At 32.9% G+C, this 17,574-nt stretch overlaps 9 protein-coding genes across 9 annotated transcripts, besides 1 other annotated feature; 5 read left to right on the top strand and 4 right to left on the bottom strand.

Annotated features, from left to right (window-relative positions):
- Positions 1–622: part of a mobile genetic element that runs on past the window's edge.
- Positions 623–1,178: 556 nt separating this feature from the next.
- Positions 1,179–2,672, bottom strand: TVAGG3_1022360 (protein serine/threonine kinase protein; the record flags this gene model as incomplete). Its single annotated transcript, XM_001302701.2, has 1 exon — positions 1,554–2,573. One exon carries the CDS (start codon positions 2,571–2,573, stop codon positions 1,554–1,556), a length of 1,020 nt encoding a protein of 339 aa, XP_001302702.1.
- Positions 2,673–4,130: 1,458 nt separating this feature from the next.
- Positions 4,131–5,981, bottom strand: TVAGG3_1022350 (mitochondrial ATP-dependent permease MDL1 family; the record flags this gene model as incomplete). Its single annotated transcript, XM_001302700.1, has 1 exon — positions 4,131–5,981. The coding sequence occupies one exon, from the start codon at positions 5,979–5,981 to the stop codon at positions 4,131–4,133; it is 1,851 nt and encodes a 616-aa protein (XP_001302701.1).
- Positions 5,982–6,495: 514 nt separating this feature from the next.
- TVAGG3_1022340 (ABC transporter B family) lies at positions 6,496–8,310 on the top strand (the record flags this gene model as incomplete). Its single annotated transcript, XM_001302699.1, has 1 exon — positions 6,496–8,310. The coding sequence occupies one exon, from the start codon at positions 6,496–6,498 to the stop codon at positions 8,308–8,310; it is 1,815 nt and encodes a 604-aa protein (XP_001302700.1).
- A 110-nt stretch (positions 8,311–8,420) lies between these two features.
- TVAGG3_1022330 (ATPase activity, coupled to transmembrane movement of substances) lies at positions 8,421–8,927 on the bottom strand (the record flags this gene model as incomplete). The annotated part of the gene is made up of 1 exon (XM_001302698.1): positions 8,421–8,927. The coding sequence occupies one exon, from the start codon at positions 8,925–8,927 to the stop codon at positions 8,421–8,423; it is 507 nt and encodes a 168-aa protein (XP_001302699.1).
- A 93-nt stretch (positions 8,928–9,020) lies between these two features.
- TVAGG3_1022320 (ATPase activity, coupled to transmembrane movement of substances) lies at positions 9,021–10,268 on the bottom strand (the record flags this gene model as incomplete). Its single annotated transcript, XM_001302697.1, has 1 exon — positions 9,021–10,268. One exon carries the CDS (start codon positions 10,266–10,268, stop codon positions 9,021–9,023), a length of 1,248 nt encoding a protein of 415 aa, XP_001302698.1.
- Positions 10,269–10,568: 300 nt separating this feature from the next.
- Positions 10,569–12,501, top strand: TVAGG3_1022310 (ABC transporter B family; the record flags this gene model as incomplete). The annotated part of the gene is made up of 1 exon (XM_001302696.2): positions 10,741–12,501. The coding sequence occupies one exon, from the start codon at positions 10,741–10,743 to the stop codon at positions 12,499–12,501; it is 1,761 nt and encodes a 586-aa protein (XP_001302697.1).
- Positions 12,502–12,782: 281 nt separating this feature from the next.
- On the top strand, positions 12,783–13,946 carry TVAGG3_1022300 (ATP binding; the record flags this gene model as incomplete). Its single annotated transcript, XM_001302695.1, has 1 exon — positions 12,783–13,946. One exon carries the CDS (start codon positions 12,783–12,785, stop codon positions 13,944–13,946), a length of 1,164 nt encoding a protein of 387 aa, XP_001302696.1.
- Positions 13,947–14,451: 505 nt separating this feature from the next.
- Positions 14,452–15,899, top strand: TVAGG3_1022290 (protein serine/threonine kinase protein; the record flags this gene model as incomplete). Its single annotated transcript, XM_001302694.1, has 1 exon — positions 14,452–15,798. One exon carries the CDS (start codon positions 14,452–14,454, stop codon positions 15,796–15,798), a length of 1,347 nt encoding a protein of 448 aa, XP_001302695.1.
- Positions 15,900–16,357: 458 nt separating this feature from the next.
- On the top strand, positions 16,358–17,509 carry TVAGG3_1022280 (ciliary and flagellar microtubule protein RIB43A family; the record flags this gene model as incomplete). Its single annotated transcript, XM_001302693.1, has 1 exon — positions 16,358–17,509. The coding sequence occupies one exon, from the start codon at positions 16,358–16,360 to the stop codon at positions 17,507–17,509; it is 1,152 nt and encodes a 383-aa protein (XP_001302694.1).
- Between the last annotated feature and the right edge of the window lie 65 nt (positions 17,510–17,574).

Below are 17,574 nucleotides of genomic sequence, written 5' to 3'. Positions count from 1 at the left end.
GTGTAAATATCATGATCTTCTTTCTTAATCGTATTAGTTGCATATGTCACGTTTTTAAGAGCTTTTTTGAATTTCTCAGAATCGAGAGGGGGTGAAAGTAAGATACAAGGGTATTCTTCATTATCAATAAATTGTAACTTATGTTTACGAATAAATTTAGTACCTTCTTCTGAAAGTGTTTCGTCTATTTCACCATCTAATAAATTTTGTGTTGATTCTGAGACATAATTTTATATCTTTCTTCATGAGATTTCTGAACTTCTGATTCTGAAGCTGGGATATTCATTAAACCCTCTACTTCATTTTCATTATATTTTTCAACTTCTCTTAATTCCTTAATTTTTTCATCTATTTCATCTCTTATTTTTTCCCGTTTTTCAATTTCATTGTATTCATCATCATCTTTAATTCGTTCTTCATAATATTCAGGGAAAACATCAGGTTCTTTAGGTTTTTCTTCTTCAGATGTGGGATATAAGAAATTTATAACATCATCTTTATTCATTTTTCCATCATAATCTAAATCATTTAATAACTCGGCAAATTTTTGACAATTTCTTAAATAATATTTATCAACTTCATAACCCACCTCCTCTAATATATCCTTTATTTCCTCGTTTGTGAATCCTAATTTTTTAACGTCGTTAGTTTTGACGCTCATTTCTTACGAATTAAAAAATAAATTATTCAAAAATGTAAGACATGAATTTTTAAAGTTTATTTTATTCATGAAAATAATTATTTCTAATTTCTTTTACTCTCTCGTACATACTAGATTTGAAGAATTCAGAACATTTCCCATAATCTCCTAAATGTTTTCTTATCTTATTGGTTTTCCATTCATTATATGAAACTGTATAAACTTTATCTTTATCTTTGCATCTTTCATCACTTCCAATATATTTATATTTCAATTTTGATTTATTGGTTTCATATTCATTAACGTTTAATAATTCACAGTCTTTTCCTTTTTAAATAATGTTTTATGTATTCAGGATTAACAATTCTATAATATTGCTTCCCTTTAAATCTTTGAATATAAACAGGAACACCATCCTCTAAAATTCGATAATCTATTTTATCTGGTTTTACTTGTTGGGTCATTTATGTAAGATAAAAAAAATAAATTATTTTTAAAATTAATGTGTTAAAAAAATGATACAAAATCGCTCGATATTGTATGAATTCTTACGTTTACAAAAAAAGTCACAAAACCCATCCTATCCTACTACTTTTGATCGAATTTTATTAATCGGACTTATTGGAAAAAATTCAGAGAGAGATACCAATATAAAACAAAATTCTAGAAATATTTAAGTCAGATAAGTCTCCGAATTAGAAATTGATTGTAGAATTCGGAGAAACATTAACAGCAATCTAAAGCAATTCAGATCAATCAAAACTTGATTATGTAAAAGCAATCGATTGAAGAGGAAAATGAAAAAAATAATTAATTTTGAAAATAGAAAGAAAAACAAACAAAGGTTTAATCCCCATAACATAATAAGACTAAATTCATGGATAAAATATAAGAAAACAAAAGATCAAGTCTTCTATTTTCTGACTTGCTGCAAAGAAATAATCTTAGGATGATGGTGAACAGGTCTGCTCTGCAAAATCCTCGATGCAGCCTTTCGAGGAGGTATTGCGAGTTGGCGTGTTTTGATTTTTGGCAATTTGTTAGTTTGTGGTTCTAATTCGCGAACGACAGTGTAGAATGATTGTCCACGAGTTGTTGTTGGACTATCAAGTACATCGCAGTCTGGGCTGTCGACATCATAATCGAAAAATCTATCAACTGCCTTCAATGAAACTAATTTCGGTGGATTTGCGGCTTTCTGTTGAGATAATCCAGCAGGAGCAATTTTGAGCCATTCATGGTTCAATGCCTGCTCGATCGTAAATCTTTTTGCTGGATCAACGGTCATTAGACCGACTAAGAAGTCTTTTGCGAGATCACTGATGTTCTCTGGTACTTTGTAGTCACCTGCTCTGATCTGATCAAATAATTGTTGTTGATTTCTTTTAGTCCAAGGCAATTGACCTGTTAAAGCTGCGTAAAGGATGACGCCACAGCTCCAGATATCACTAGCGCAACCTCCATAAGGCATTCCGCTCAAGCATTCTGGAGAAGCATAGCAAGGAGAGCCACATGGAGTATCTACAAGACCGTTTTGGCCGACATATCGAGATAAACCGAAGTCACTGATTTTAATATTGTTCTGTGCGTCTAATAAAAGGTTTTCTGGTTTAAGATCTCTGTGCGCAATTCCGAGCCTATGAACATATTGAAGAGCCTCTAGAGTTTGTTTCATTGAAAATGCTGCGATGTTTTCAGGAATAGTGCCGTTATCAATAATAAATTGGAAAAAGTCTCCATTTGGACAGAATTCCATAACAACATAGTAATTTGAGTTATCTTTCATTAAATCAACAATTTGAACAATTCCAGGATGATGTAGTTGTTGATCTATACGTATTTCTGCTTCAAAACGTTGATCTAAATTTGCTTCGACAATACGATTTTTTGGAATAATTTTGCAAGCGTAATATTGTTTTGTTTCTTTGTGCATAACAAGTTTGACAATGGAGAATGCACCTTCTCCGACGAGTCCTTTAAATACATAAGGACCAAGCTGCGAGGGGGTAGAGATAGTGTTATTCGTTTTCGAAGATTCTAAAATTTAGAGTCTAACGTTTTGAGTATTCAGAATCTTTCACAATTTTTTCTAAGATAATTTTGTTAATTCAAAAAATTTCATATCGAATTTAGTACAAAATATATGTATAGTAACAATAAATTATAAAAATATTTTTCCTAACGTGCGCTTTTTGTTAAACATTGAAAAAATTTAATTGGAAAAATATAATAAGTATTATTAGATAAATAAAAATACATAAGGGTGGACTTTTTCAATTATCTTAAAACAAAAAATATTATTGTCCAAATAGAAATAACTCAGAAAATACAAATTAATATTTTATTATCGCATGAATTGAGAACTATTCAATTTTTAAATTGAATTGCAGCATATTCGGCTCAAAACGCGTTAAAATCAATCACAGATAATCACTAATGATATGGCCCATTAATTCACACCGCAACCTTTCAATTTAAAAACAATGAATAATTAATTATTAAATATCAAAAACTATACAAATTATGAAATTATCTTGTTATTTAAAAACTCTCAAAATTTACATTTTCAAATCATAACACACACATTATATATATGACAAATTATTAATTATCTTTTCTTCTTTTGAATCTATATTCAAAATTTTTATTCAAACGCAGTTTTGACATTTGATCTTTTTCAAATTCATCCATTCAATTTGTAAAATCAATTTTACAAGGAACGAATAGCACTTAATATATTCCGAGTTCTATATTGATTTTTATAAATTTCTTTTTTCAATTATATTTGTTCTATTCCCATTCAATCTATTTTAAATACAGTCCTGGTTATTTCAACATAAACAGCTTAATGAGCTAATAATGACTAAGAATTTAGATATTATTAACCTCGAAATCTCATTTTCAATTTTATCTAATTCGATAAATGCGCTATTCAAGTATTCGACCTATCACAATTATCAATTTTCCTTAAACAAGCAAAATTATATCATTTTCTCCTCTATTAATCAAAACATTACTTTCCTATGACCTAAAACGTTTTAATTCCTAAGCTTGAAACAATCTTCATCATTTTCTTTAAAAACTTCTATCAAGAACACAACAATAACCTTTGCAGAAATCATAAATTCCTTAATTAATTTAATATTCTGCATGATTTAAATTTTCGCCTTCAATTATGGTATATTATTGTTTAATTTGCATTTAAATGATGTTAGAAAGCATAGTCTAGGAGGATCATTCAAGGATATTGATAAATGAAGCACTGTTTCGAAAAAAATTGAAAATCAAAATTTGATTATTTTCTTATGAATTAAGATATTCCATTGTAATAACCAGCTATTTCTCTATATCTACATTCACATTAAGTTTGAATATTTAATTCATTATTGAAAAACATAAGTATAATTACTTACAATCTGTATCACATAAGTACAAAAATATATTTTAGGTTGATTTGAGAAATTTTCTTGTTTATTATAAAAAAAAATATTTATGCTTTGGTTTCAGATTTTCTTAGCTGATATTTGACAAGATTGTAATAGGCACCTCCTTTTTCAACTAATTCAGCATGTTTGCCTTGTTCAACGATTTTACCTGAATCGATAACAAAGATCACGTCGCAGCTGATAACTGTTGAGAGACGATGTGCAACAGCAATGCCTGTTCGTCCAATAAGAACTTTGTCGAGTGCACTCTGTACTTTCTTCTCGCTTTCGCTGTCGAGTGCAGATGTAGCTTCATCCGTGATCAAGATCTTCGGATTCTTCATGACTGCGCGAGCAATAGCGATTCTTTGTCGTTGACCACCAGAAAGGATAGAACCACGATCTCCAACTTGATGATTGATGCTATCGTCGAACTTCATGATGAATTTCTTCGCATTTGCTTGTTCCAAGGCGTCCATGATCTCTTCGTCAGTCTTAGCTTCGAAGACACCATACAAAACATTCTCTTTGATTGTTCCATGGAACAATGATGGTTCCTGTGAAACAAGAGACAGCTGTTTGTGTAACCATCTTGGATCGATGTCTTTGATGTCATGTCCGTCAATGGTGATTGCTCCTTCTGTAACATCATAGAATCTTTCGATCAACTGAACGATTGTTGATTTACCGCTTCCAGAATGGCCAACGAAAGCAACATTCTGTCCTGACTTGATCTGGAAAGACACATCGTTCAGGGCGAATACATTTCTAGACGGGTACATGAAAGAAACATGATCAAATACGATATCTCCTTTGAAGTCATCATATTGAATTCCTCCATCAATGTTTATTGATGGTTGATATCCAATCATATCCATTACACGTCCTGCTGATTGAACTGCTCTTTCTTCAAGACCAAGTAAGAATTGGAAATTTGTTAACGCCCATGTTGCAGAAGTTGCAAATCCAAAAATTGCAATAAGTGCTCCGCTTGTAAACACTTGTCCATTTTCTTTGTTGCCAACAATGGTTGCACCATAGTAAAGCACTCCAGATGTAAATCCATAGATGACTAAAATTAAAAAGAAGAATTCTATACCTGTGTATACGAAGAAGTTGCTATAGAAACTTCGGCTTTTCATCGTAACAACGCTGAATCTGTCAATATCACCTTCTTCTCCATTAAATGCGCGAACAGTTCGGACGTTTGAGATTGTTTCTTCTGCTATTGTAATTCCGCTTGATATTAACTGGAAACCTTCATTTGCTTTTCGATTGAGGAAGTGATTAACTGCAATCATTGCAAGCAAAATCAATGGAATTGACGCGGACATAATAAGTCCTAGTCTCCAACTTTGTATATATATCATAATGAATCCAACTACAAACTGAGCTAAACTTTGGATTTGAGAGTTCTTCACTGAACCAAATGCTTCTTGTATTGCAGTTGCTTCTTCTCCTAATATTGTCAATAGGCTGCCAATTGAATTACTATCAAAAAATGCAACATCAAAGCGCATCATGCTGGAGAAAACATCTCTTCTTATTCTAACTGACATTCTGCATCCAACTCGATTCCATAAATATGTAGAAAAGAAAAATGAAATTGACGCTATTATTAAAACTATTGTTAAATAAATCATTTGCTTTTTTGTTTCTGGTAGAGGATCATCAATTTCGCCAACCGAATATCTTCCAAGTTCTGTAATAACATTGCCAACAAATTGATATGAGATAATTGGCGTTAAACCAGCAATAATAGAAGGAAATACTGCAATCACTGCCATAATATCTTTGAAAAGATATTGATAAACTTTTCTTGATGGTGTTTTAACTGAATTTTGCTTCGAATCATTAGCTCTTCTAGATATTTCTTCAAGGGACATAGAGTACTCAGATGATCTACGAGCTTGCATTTTAAATAATTATAATAAATTTACCTGAAATATAAAAATTTGAAAAGAAAAGCGAGGTTAATTTGAACTCCAAACCGTTTCAATAAGCTCTCAATATTGAGTAATTTCATTGAATGACGAAAACTTTGGGAAATTCATTGCAAATAAGCTTTAAATAACATTTTATTCATGTTTAACTTCTTTTACCAAATTTGTCGGAATTATAACACAAATTTTGCATCGTATCATCCTCTCAATATGATTGGTCAAATATGAAAATTAGTGATTAATTTCATTAAGCTACCTCAAAAGCACATTTCGTTTTTGAATGGCTTTGATTTGAATCGAAATGAGGTTAGTAGATGTTGATTGAAATTTTGAATGATTTTAAGTCATTTAAAATTGAAATTGAAAAGACTTAAATATTGGCATTTAAAAGAATTATTTTAACTTGTTGATAGTTATAACTTTTACTATCTAGTTTTCGGCATCATCTTTTTTTGTAAAGTTATCAAACTTTACAATCAATTTTGAAATGAACGAGGTTAGCAAAGATCAAATGGAACAAACATCAGACACAAATCCGTCTGAGATCTCTGCTGGTAAAAAAGAGAAACCAGGGATGAAGCATTTCTTAAAAGTCCTTAAGTTCTATCCAAAAAGATGGGTTTATTTTATTGCATTGCTTTTCAGTTTCATTAATGGAATTGTTGCAATTGTTTTTAATGTTGTTATTGGAAACATTACAACAGAATTAACCACATCAAATGATTTTATGAAAGCAATCAAAAAGAATATTTATACATTTTTAATAATCATGGGTATATTTGCTATATTATGGCTTATTGGCCAATTATGTGTTTCATATGCAGCTCCAGGTTTTCACATCAATGTAAGAATTTTACTTTTATCGAAACTCTTATCATTTGACATTGATTATTTTGATCAAAACCAATCAGGATCTCTTTTGGATAGAATTACTACTGATAGCTCATTGATATACTCTATTTATATGGACCGACTTTGCGTTTTAACTATAGATTTATCGCAAGCCCTTGCTGGATTTGTCCTTTCATTCATATATTCATGGAGAATATCTCTCATTGCCTTATTTGTCATTCCTATCTGCTTTGCTGCATTTTTCCTATGCGAATATTTTATTGGAAAACTTTGGCATGATTATAATAATGCCACGAATGCAGCTAATACAAAGGCCGAAGAAGTTATTAATTCATTTAGGACTGTCAAATCATTTGATAGAGAACTCACTGAATCTGAGAAATACGAGTCATCTTTACAAAAAATTCTTAATGTTGTCAACAAAACTTCAGTTATCACCGGTATCAAAGATGGAATTCTGAATTTATTTGTGAACGTACTCACTGTTGTATTTCTTTATTTTTGCGTGTGGATTATCAAGAATAAGCCATCATGGAACATGAAGAGTGGAGACGTTATGGTACTCATGTCTTCCCTACTTTTTTCGATCCAGGCGATCTTTCAAGCTTTAATTTTATTTGAAGATTTCAGGAAGGCAAATGTTGCTTCACAAAGATTGCTTGAAATCTTAGAGCATCAGCCAAAAATAAATCAGAAAGAAGGAGAGAATCCAGAACTTATTGTCAAAGGAAAGGTTGAATTCAAAAATGTTTCGTTCAGATATTTATCAAAGGATACATATGCAGTAAAGAATCTTTCATTCACAATCAATCCAGGCGAGACAGTAGCTTTTGTTGGAGAAAGTGGTTGTGGAAAATCTACTACTTTGCAACTCCTTCAAAGATTTTATGAGATTGAAAGTGGTGAAATTCTTGTTGATGATATCAATATCACAACATGGTCACCACATTACCTTCGAACACAAATATCTATTGTTCCTCAAACTCCAGTCATGTTCTCCATGTCAATTGAAGACAACATCAAGTATGCAGATCCAGACATTGATAAGAAGAATATTTATGAAGCTGCTAAAATAGGAAATGCTCATAACTTCATCATAGGATTGCCATCGAGATACAATACAATTGTTCAACAAACGAGCTTGAGTGGTGGCCCGAAACAAAGAATTTGCATTGCAAGAGCAGTTTTGCAAAATAGTCCAATCCTTCTTTTGGATGAAGCAACTGCTGCCCTTGATACAGAAAGTGAAAAACTTGTTCAACAGAGTCTTGAAGAAATCCGCAAAGGTAAAACTGCAATTATTGTTGCACATCGTCTTGCAACAGTAATTAATGCAGACAAGATCTTTGTATTCAAAGATGGTCACATTGTTGAAGCTGGTAAACATGAAGAACTCCTGTCCAAAGGTGGATATTACGCAGATCTTATTAAATACCAATTACAACAATAAAATAAAGAATTTGTATAATCATATGAAACTTTTTTTATAAAAAAACAATCTTTATTTAAGTCATGAAATAGGTAAGATAAAGTATGAGTTACCAAAGATAAAATTTCCTATTATTTGGTTTCTGACTTGCTTAATTGATGCTTAACAAGATTGTAGTAAGCACCACCTTTTGTAACAAGTTCGGTGTGAGTGCCTTGTTCAACAATTTTGCCTGAATCGATAACAAAGATCACATCGCAGTTGATAACTGTCGACAGACGATGTGCAACAGCAATGCCTGTTCGTCCAATAAGAACCTTGTCGAGTGCACTCTGTACTTTCTTCTCGCTTTCGCTGTCGAGTGCAGATGTAGCTTCATCCGTGATCAAGATCTTCGGATTCTTCATGACTGCGCGAGCAATAGCGATTCTTTGTCGTTGACCGCCTGATAGGATAGAACCACGATCTCCAACTTGATGATTGATGCTATCGTCAAACTTCATGACGAATTTCTTCGCATTTGCTTGTTCCAAGGCGTCCATGATCTCTTCGTCAGTCTTAGCTTCGAAGACACCATACAAAACGTTTTCCTTGATTGTTCCATGGAACAATGAAGGTTCTTGCGAAACGAGAGACATCTGTTTGTGTAACCATCTCGGATCGATTTCTTTGATGTTGTGACCATCAATGGTGATAGTACCCTCTGTGGCATCATAGAATCTCTCGATCAGTTAAACGATCGTTGACTTTCCGCTTCCTGAGTGACCGACGAAAGCGACACTCTGTCCTGACTTGATATTGAAAGAGACATCGCTTAGTGCAAATACATTCCTTGATGGATACTTGAATGAAACATGATCGAAAACGATATCTCCTTTGAAATCGTCATATTGCATTCCTCCATCAAAATTTATTGATGGCTGATAACCGATCATATCCAACACACGTGCAGCAGATTGTGCAGCTCGCTCTTTTTGTCCGAGGAAAAACTGAAAATTAGTTAAACCCCAGGCTGCCGACAAAGCAAATCCGAAAATTGCAATAAGTGCTCCACTTGTGAACTCTTTTCCGTTTTCCTTCTTGCCAACTATAGTAGATCCATAGTAAAGTACACCTGCAGTGAAACCATAATTGACTAAAATTAAAATGAAAAATTCAATACCGATGTAAACAAAGAATTTGCTATAGAAACTTTGGCTTTTGTTTGTATCGACACTGAACCTCTGAACATCACCTTCTTCTCTATTAAATGCTCGTACCGTTCTAACATTTGAAATTGTTTCTTCTGCAATCGTAATACTAGATGAGACATTATGAAATCCTATCTCAGAGCTACGATTGAGAAAGTATTGAATTGTAATCATTGCGACCAAAATCAATGGAATTGTGGCTGTCATAATTAATCCTAGTCTCCAGCTTTGAATATATATCATAATGAAACCAACAATGAACTGCGCTAAACTTTGAATCTGAGAATTCTTCACTGAACCAAAAGCTTCTTGAATCGCAGTTGCATCTTCTCCCAATATTGTCAACAAACTACCTATTGAATTATTATCGAAGAATGTTACATCAAAACACATCAAATTTGAAAATATCTCTTTTCTAATTCTTACAGACATCCTGCATCCAACTCGATTCCATAAGAAAGTGGCAAAGAAAAATGCTATTGATACTATTAATAATGTTATGACTAAATATATTACTTGTTTTCGGGTTTCTGGCAGAGGATCATCGATTTGGCCAGTTGAATATTTTCCAAGTTCTGTGATAACACTTCCTATAAATTGATATGATATGATTGGCGTTAAGCCAGCAATAAATGATGAAAAAACGGCTATAACTGCCATAATATCTGCAAACAAATATTTATAAACTTTTCTTGCAGGTGTCTTAACTGTTTTCTCCATAGATTCATTTGCCTGTTCTGATATATCTGCTAGAGACCTAGAGTACTCGGATGATCTATGACCTTGCATTAAAATTTTTGATAACTATGAGGTTAATTTTTCCCTCTCAACCATTTGAGAAAATTATCAAAATTGAGAATGCCATCAAAATTTAAAATGTCATCAAAATTAATATGAATATTAAGATCAAATAACTTCATATGCTAAATATGAATTTATCAAAGGAAAGATTTGAACACCTTTTCCCAAAATTTGATCAATTAGGGAAGTCTCCATTTAATATATTAGATCAATTATTCAATTAAAGCAAAATACAAAGAACGATTAAATGTTGATGGAGGTGATAACTTCACAAAAATTGAATTGATTCAAGTCTATCAACATCAGAAATTAATATTTCAATTTTTTTAAAAAAATTGAAAATGTTAGTATAACTGATATAAGGGCGCCAAAAAAGTGCGGAAAATTATATGATTTTTTTTGATAAATTTACAATGATAAATTAGATCACATTAATAATACAATTGATAATCACCCGTCTATGGATTCCCAAAAGAAAACAGAGAAAGCAAGGATGAAGCACTTTTTTAGAGTACTAAGATACTATAAACATAGATGGGCTTACTTTTTAGGATTATTTTTAAATGCTCTTAATGGTATCATATCAATTATCTTTAATGTTCTAATTGGAAACATAACAACAGAGCTAACTAATTCAAATGATTTCATGAAAGCAATATCAAAGAACATTTATGGCTTTTTTATTTTTATGAGTATATTTGCTTCATTTTGGCTAACTTCACAACTATGTTTATCAGTGGCTGCTCCAGGGTTTCTCACTCAAATAAGAATTAAACTTCTTTCAAAATATTTATCATTTGATATAGAATATTTTGATCAAAATCAGGCCGGTTCTCTCTTAGATAGGATCACAACTGATAGTTCTTTGATTTACTCAATCTATATGGACAGACTTAGCCTTATGATTATGGATATTTCACAAAGCTTTGCTGGATTCATCCTTTCATTTATATATTCTTGGAGAGTTACATTAATTTCTTTAATATCCATTCCATTGTGCGTTGCAGCTTTTTATATTTGTGAATATTTTATTGGAAAACTTTGGAATGACTACAATAACGCAACCAATGCCGCAAACACGAAAGCTGAAGAAGTTATTAACTCATTTAGAACTGTTAAATCATTTGACAGGGAGTTGACAGAATCTGAAAATTATACATCGTCTCTTGACAAAATTCTTAAAGTTGTGAACAAAACATCAATCATTACAGGCATTAAAGATGGTCTTCTTAACTTATTTGTCAATATTTTGACTGCTGTCTTTCTTTATCTTTGTGTTTGGATTATAAAGAAAAGACCACAATGGAATATGAAGAATGGTGATGTTATGGTCTTAATGTCATCACTTCTCTTCTCTATCCAAGCAATATTCCAAGCATTAATTCTTTTTGAAGACTTCAGGAAAGCTAATGTTGCATCACAGAGACTTCTTGAGGTCTTAGAACACAAACCAAAAGTTGATCAGAAAGAATGTGATAATCCAGATCTTGTTGTCAAAGGTAAAGTTGAATTCAAAGATGTTTCGTTCAGATATTTATCCCAAGATTCATATGCTATTAAGAATTTATCATTCACAATCAATCCAGGCGAGACGGTTGCATTTGTTGGCGAAAGTGGCTGTGGGAAGTCAACAACATTGCAACTCCTCCAAAGGTTCTATGAGATTGAGAGTGGTGAAATTCTTGTTGATGATGTCAACATCAATACATGGTCACCACACTATCTCAGAACACAAATATCAATTGTTCCTCAAACCCCAGTTCTGTTTTCAATATCAATTGAAGACAACATCAAATATGCAAATCCTGACATTGATAAGAAGAAGATGTATGATGCAGCAAAGATTGGCAATGCACACGACTTCATTATGGGATTACCGGATCAGTACAAGACTATTGTCAAGCAGACAAGTTTGAGTGGAGGTCAGAAACAACGAATTTGCATTGCACGGGCAGTTTTGCGAAACAGCCCAATCCTCCTTCTTGATGAAGCCACAGCGGCACTTGACACAGAGAGTGAAAAGCTGGTCCAGCAGAGTCTTGAAGAAATCCGGAAAGGCAAGACAGCTATTATTGTTGCACACCGCCTTGCTACAGTTATTAACGCTGACAAAATCTTTGTCTTCAAAGATGGTCATATTGTTGAAGCTGGCAAACATGAAGAACTCCTGTCCAAAGGTGGATATTACGCAGATCTTATTAAATACCAATTACAGCAATAAAATTATATTATTTCCTATTTTTATTTAATTAATCGATCTTTTTATGGAACATATCAATATGCATATAGTTTTAGGGAGATATTTCAGAATCTGGTCATATTGCCTTAATTTCAACAGCAATTGATCTTTGAATTTATAATAACCGATTTCATTATGACAAAAAATGAAGTACTCAAGTCACACTACTAATTTATGAAATTTTTACTTTGATTTTTGATATGACGATGTAAGAATATTTTTTTGAAAGAATTGAAAAACGTGCATTTTCTTTTCAAAAGTCAATGCTTGGGATTGATTTAGGAACTTTCAATACCCGAGCATCGTATTTCAACCCAGAAACAGGTGAGAAAACTCTTACAAGGAATGTTCAATTCAATGGAAATGATTCTCTTTTTTCAGGAATTGTTTTTGAAGAAAATCAAACTTTAGTCGGAGACTCTTCAAACATTTACAAGATACCTACTAAAACAATGTTTAAATTTAAAACAATAATTGATAATCCATCAAGATTCGAAGATATTGCAGAAAAAGCTGGTTTTCATCTTTCAGAAAAAGATGGAAGTAATTGTATCCAGATAGGTCCAAATCAATATAATCTAATATATATGCTTTCTCTCATTTTCAATACAATTAATAAAAACTTTTCAAACGTTTCAAATTCTACATCAGATGTGAAGACAACAATCGCTATCCCACCATCATTTGATGAAACACATAAGAAAACGATCAAAGAAGCGTGCGATTTAGCAAATATTAAGATTGATAAATTTATTTCAGAACCTACAGCTGCTTTGTTAAAGTACAAATCAATTGATGAAACAGAGAATGCTACTGTCGCTATGATTGACTACGGATATTCAGGTCTTACTGTTACTTTTCTTAAAATGACCGGATATCAATTTGATATCATTGTTTCTGTCAAAAAGAGCGAATTTTGTGTTGAAAATGTTGACAGAATGATCATACGTTTCGTTTTAGATCAATACAAACAGAAATATCCAAATGATGAGCCAAGTAGCGAAGCCATATCAAGACTGAAAGAAGAAACGATGAAGTGCAGAGAAGCAATGACTTCTGTTAAGAAATTTGACTTTCACATCGAAAATTTCTGTAATGATCATACTTTAGAGTATAAAATGCGTAGAAATACGTTCTATAGCGCTTCTGAAGACATATTTGACTCAACTCCTGCAGTTATTAGAGATGCTTTTGCAAAATCTAAAATGAAACGTAATGAAATTAATTTAGTTCTTTGCAGAGGTGCCTGTATTAATCACATATTAGATTATATTAAAGAATATTTTATCGGAATCACTGTCGATGCCGATTTTGATGAAAATGGAACTGCTGTCGCTCAGGGATGCGCCCTCAGCTATAAGAAAGATATAGAAGAAAAATTTGATGATCCAAGCACAAGTGGATCAAAATGTTGTTTGTTAATATAAAGAATTTTCATTTTTATTATTTTTATTTTTCTTTAAATTCAAATCTACCTAAATATGTATATATCCCATCAATAGTTATAGCGAAACATCATCATAAAATTGAAGAATTGATGAGGTTCGCATCAATGCCAATAAGAAAAGAACTTCTTTTAAATTAAGGAATGTATGGTTATTCTTGTTAATTAGAGACTTGAGAACTTATACTTAAATTCTCATCATCCATGGCTCGACCATGCCACATGAACGTTCTCTAAATTGAATTAGATATTTTCAATCGGTGCGGTACTTTTATCAAATTTGCTTAGTTATTTTGGCTTTAATGCCAGTAGCAAATTCCATCGAAAAAGTCATCAGAATTTTTTTTGAATTTTTGAGAAAAGCCCATTTATCAAAATTTTATATCTTTTCTCATTTCCTCATATTTTCCTATTATACAACTTTTTTATAAATAACTGGTATTTGATTTGTGAAGTTTACGATTTCTCATTGTCTAAAAAATTTAATGATGGATTCAGATCATGTATATCCTGCAATGAGCTCGCTATTAAAGAAGAAGACAGGTTTCCTAGGAATGTGGAAAACTGTCCTTTGCACCTATATTGAAGGAGTTTTAACGATATATAATGGAACAAGTGAGCGATCTGATAAAAAAGAGATTCATATTGATTCATCAGTCGTAATATCATATACACCCAATGGAACAAGTCGAAAATTTACAATTCAAATTCCAAATGAAGAACCGATCTTACTCACATCCGATGATCCAGAGTTGACAATCGCTTGGATTCAGGCTTTAAGAGCTGAAACATACACAGAATCTACAGGATTATCAATGAATAATTTTAATATAATCGCGACAATTGGCAGAGGCTTTTTTGGAAAAGTTTTACTCGTTTCTCTTCCATCAACAAATGAATTGTTTGCAGTCAAAATAGTTAAAAAGAAATATCTTGCAGATAATGGCAAAACACAAACAATTCTTGCCGAAAGGAATATTCTATTCAAAGCAAACAATGATTTTATCGTTAAGATGAAGTTTGCTTTCCAAAATCCTACAAAATTTTATCTCGGAATGGAATATGTTCCAGGAGGCGATCTCTTCCACATTTTAGACCAATATACTACATTAAAGCTTGAAGCTGCTAGACTTTACATCGCAGAAATTGCAATTGCACTCGATTATCTCCATTCAATTGGTGTAGTTTACAGAGATTTGAAGCCAGAGAATGTTTTAATCGATAAAGAAGGCCATGTCAAGCTTTGCGATTTCGGATTGTCCAAAGAACTCAACTTTAATGCTGAAACAACAACATTTTGTGGAACAACAGAATATATTGCTCCAGAAATCATTCAACAGAAGCCATATAGCTATCCAGTTGATTGGTGGGCATTAGGTATTCTCACATACGAAATTTTGTTCGGAGATACTCCATTTGTTAATCCAAATCAGAGAATAACAATGACATCAATCATTTCTTCACCGCCAAGGATTCCGAAATGTCCTGATTTCGTAAGTGATTTCATTCTCAGACTACTTGTTAAAGACCCTGCAAAGCGCGCAACTTTAAATGACTTAAAAGGTCATCCTTTCTGGGGAGAATTGGACTTTGAGTTGGTCAAACAGAAGAAATATACACCATTCTTCATCCCTCCTGAAGGACCAAACCCATACTGCAACTTTGACCAAGAATTTACAGCAGAACCAGCAACAGATTCACCTGCAACTCCTCTTTCATTGGAATCACCGACTAGTGAAGTTACTGGTTTCTCTTTCACTAGTTCTGAGATCCAGAATATACCAGATTTGCCCCCTTCTTCAATTCTCACATTAGAGCCAATACCATTAGATTAATTAACTATAGATTGTTTTTTAAAAATTTATATAATTCCTATCACTCCTTTTTATATTTTATATATCATTACTTTAGTATTTCAAATTTTGGGAAATAAAATTACTATCTGCTAACGTCTTAAGGCTATTTAGATTCAAGAATTCATGAGCAATTGCCATAAGGACTTTTCAATACTCTCAATCAAAAAAGGCCGTGTTAGTATGAGAAAGAGTTGATGTTAGCCTGGAGATAACTGTGTGATGTTGGATCGACAACGCGAGATAATGTTAATTCTTTTGTGTAGATACTAAATTTCAAAAATTTATTGAAATCTTATATAATAATGAATGAACCTCCATATGCAATACATTACTTCTGTACTTGGCCATTATGAATCATCATTCCAATATCCGATTTCATAATGAAAAAAGGTTGATAAATCTGAAAAAATTCTCTTTTGTGGATAAATAAGATATCCATCGTAGTTGGAAGTGAATGATCACCAAAATGAAAATGGAATTGTACGTTAAAAACGTAGCGATGGTTACAAACTGGAAATTAATAACGTATTTTCAAAAAATGGAACTTCGCCAACACTCTCAGATAGAACAGATCGAGAATGCAAAAATTGAGAGAAGGAGGAGAGAGCATGCAGAGCGCCTTAAACGCATCATGGATGAGAAAAATCTCCAAATGGGAATGGATTATGATGCGCTTCAGAAGCAAATAGATGAGAAGAAAGCAAGGCTTCAAGCAGAAAAGGAAGAAGAAGAGGCATACAATCAGAAGTTCCTAGCAGAACAGAAACTTTTAGCCAAGTTAGCTGCTCATGAACAGGCAGAACTTAAACAGATTCAAAAAGATATCAACGAATTCAGAGCTACTCGTCAAAGACCAGAAATGGAAAGAGAATACGATTTGAATAGGAAAGACTACATTAAAGTCCAGCCTCAAATGCGTATAACAGATAACGATCCATGGTTAAGTGTCAGTAGTGGTCTCAAATTCGATGGTGAAGATTTAACAGCAGAAGAAAGACTTAAAGCTCAAAAGGAACAACGCGAGAGATGGGGAAAGCAACAAATCGCTGAAAAGAAAAACCGTTTGGCAAAAGAACGCGAAGAAGACAAGGAATGGGAACGCCGTTACTTAGAATACAACGCAATATCAAGACAGGTAGGCGAAATGGAAGACCAAGCCAGAAAAGAATGGCGCGAAGAATGCAATCAAGAAAATCTTCGTCTTGCTGCTGAAAAGCGTGCAAGAGAGGAAGAAGATCGTCGCTTAGATCTCGAACTCAATCAATACGAGATTAACTCTACAATTGATAGACTTAATCAGTCTCAAGCTAACGATGAGGCTGCAGCAGCCAATGGCGGATCCTTCGTTGAAGGCAAGCGTGGCCAGATGGATACACAAGCATACAAGGGAATGACTCCAGAACAAATCGAGCGTTTGAAACAAATTCAGCTTCAACAAATCGAAGAAAACAGGAAGCGTCGCGAAGCAGAGGCTGAACAAGAGAGAATCGACGAAGAGAACAGGAAGAAGGCCGCTAGAGATGCATTGAAGGCATCTAGAGCTGAAGAAAGAGAAAGAAAGAGGAGATTACTCGAGAACCTCGAAGAAAACAGGAAGATGGCAGAGTCTAAGACCATGACTAGATCTGTTGATGATCTTCTTGAAGGAGATAAGAATAATTGGTGGCCATTTGGAAAATCTCACCGTTAATCATATTAATTTATATGGAGTTTTGTATTTGAAATGTTACTAAATTCTTTTTGTATTATTTTATG

Source organism: Trichomonas vaginalis, chromosome I (assembly GCF_026262505.1).
Source record: "Trichomonas vaginalis G3 chromosome I, whole genome shotgun sequence".
Lineage (NCBI taxonomy): Eukaryota > Parabasalia > Trichomonadida > Trichomonadidae > Trichomonas > Trichomonas vaginalis.
The sequence above is the reverse complement of the archived record's forward strand: the minus strand, read 5'-3'. Positions and strand labels throughout refer to the sequence as shown.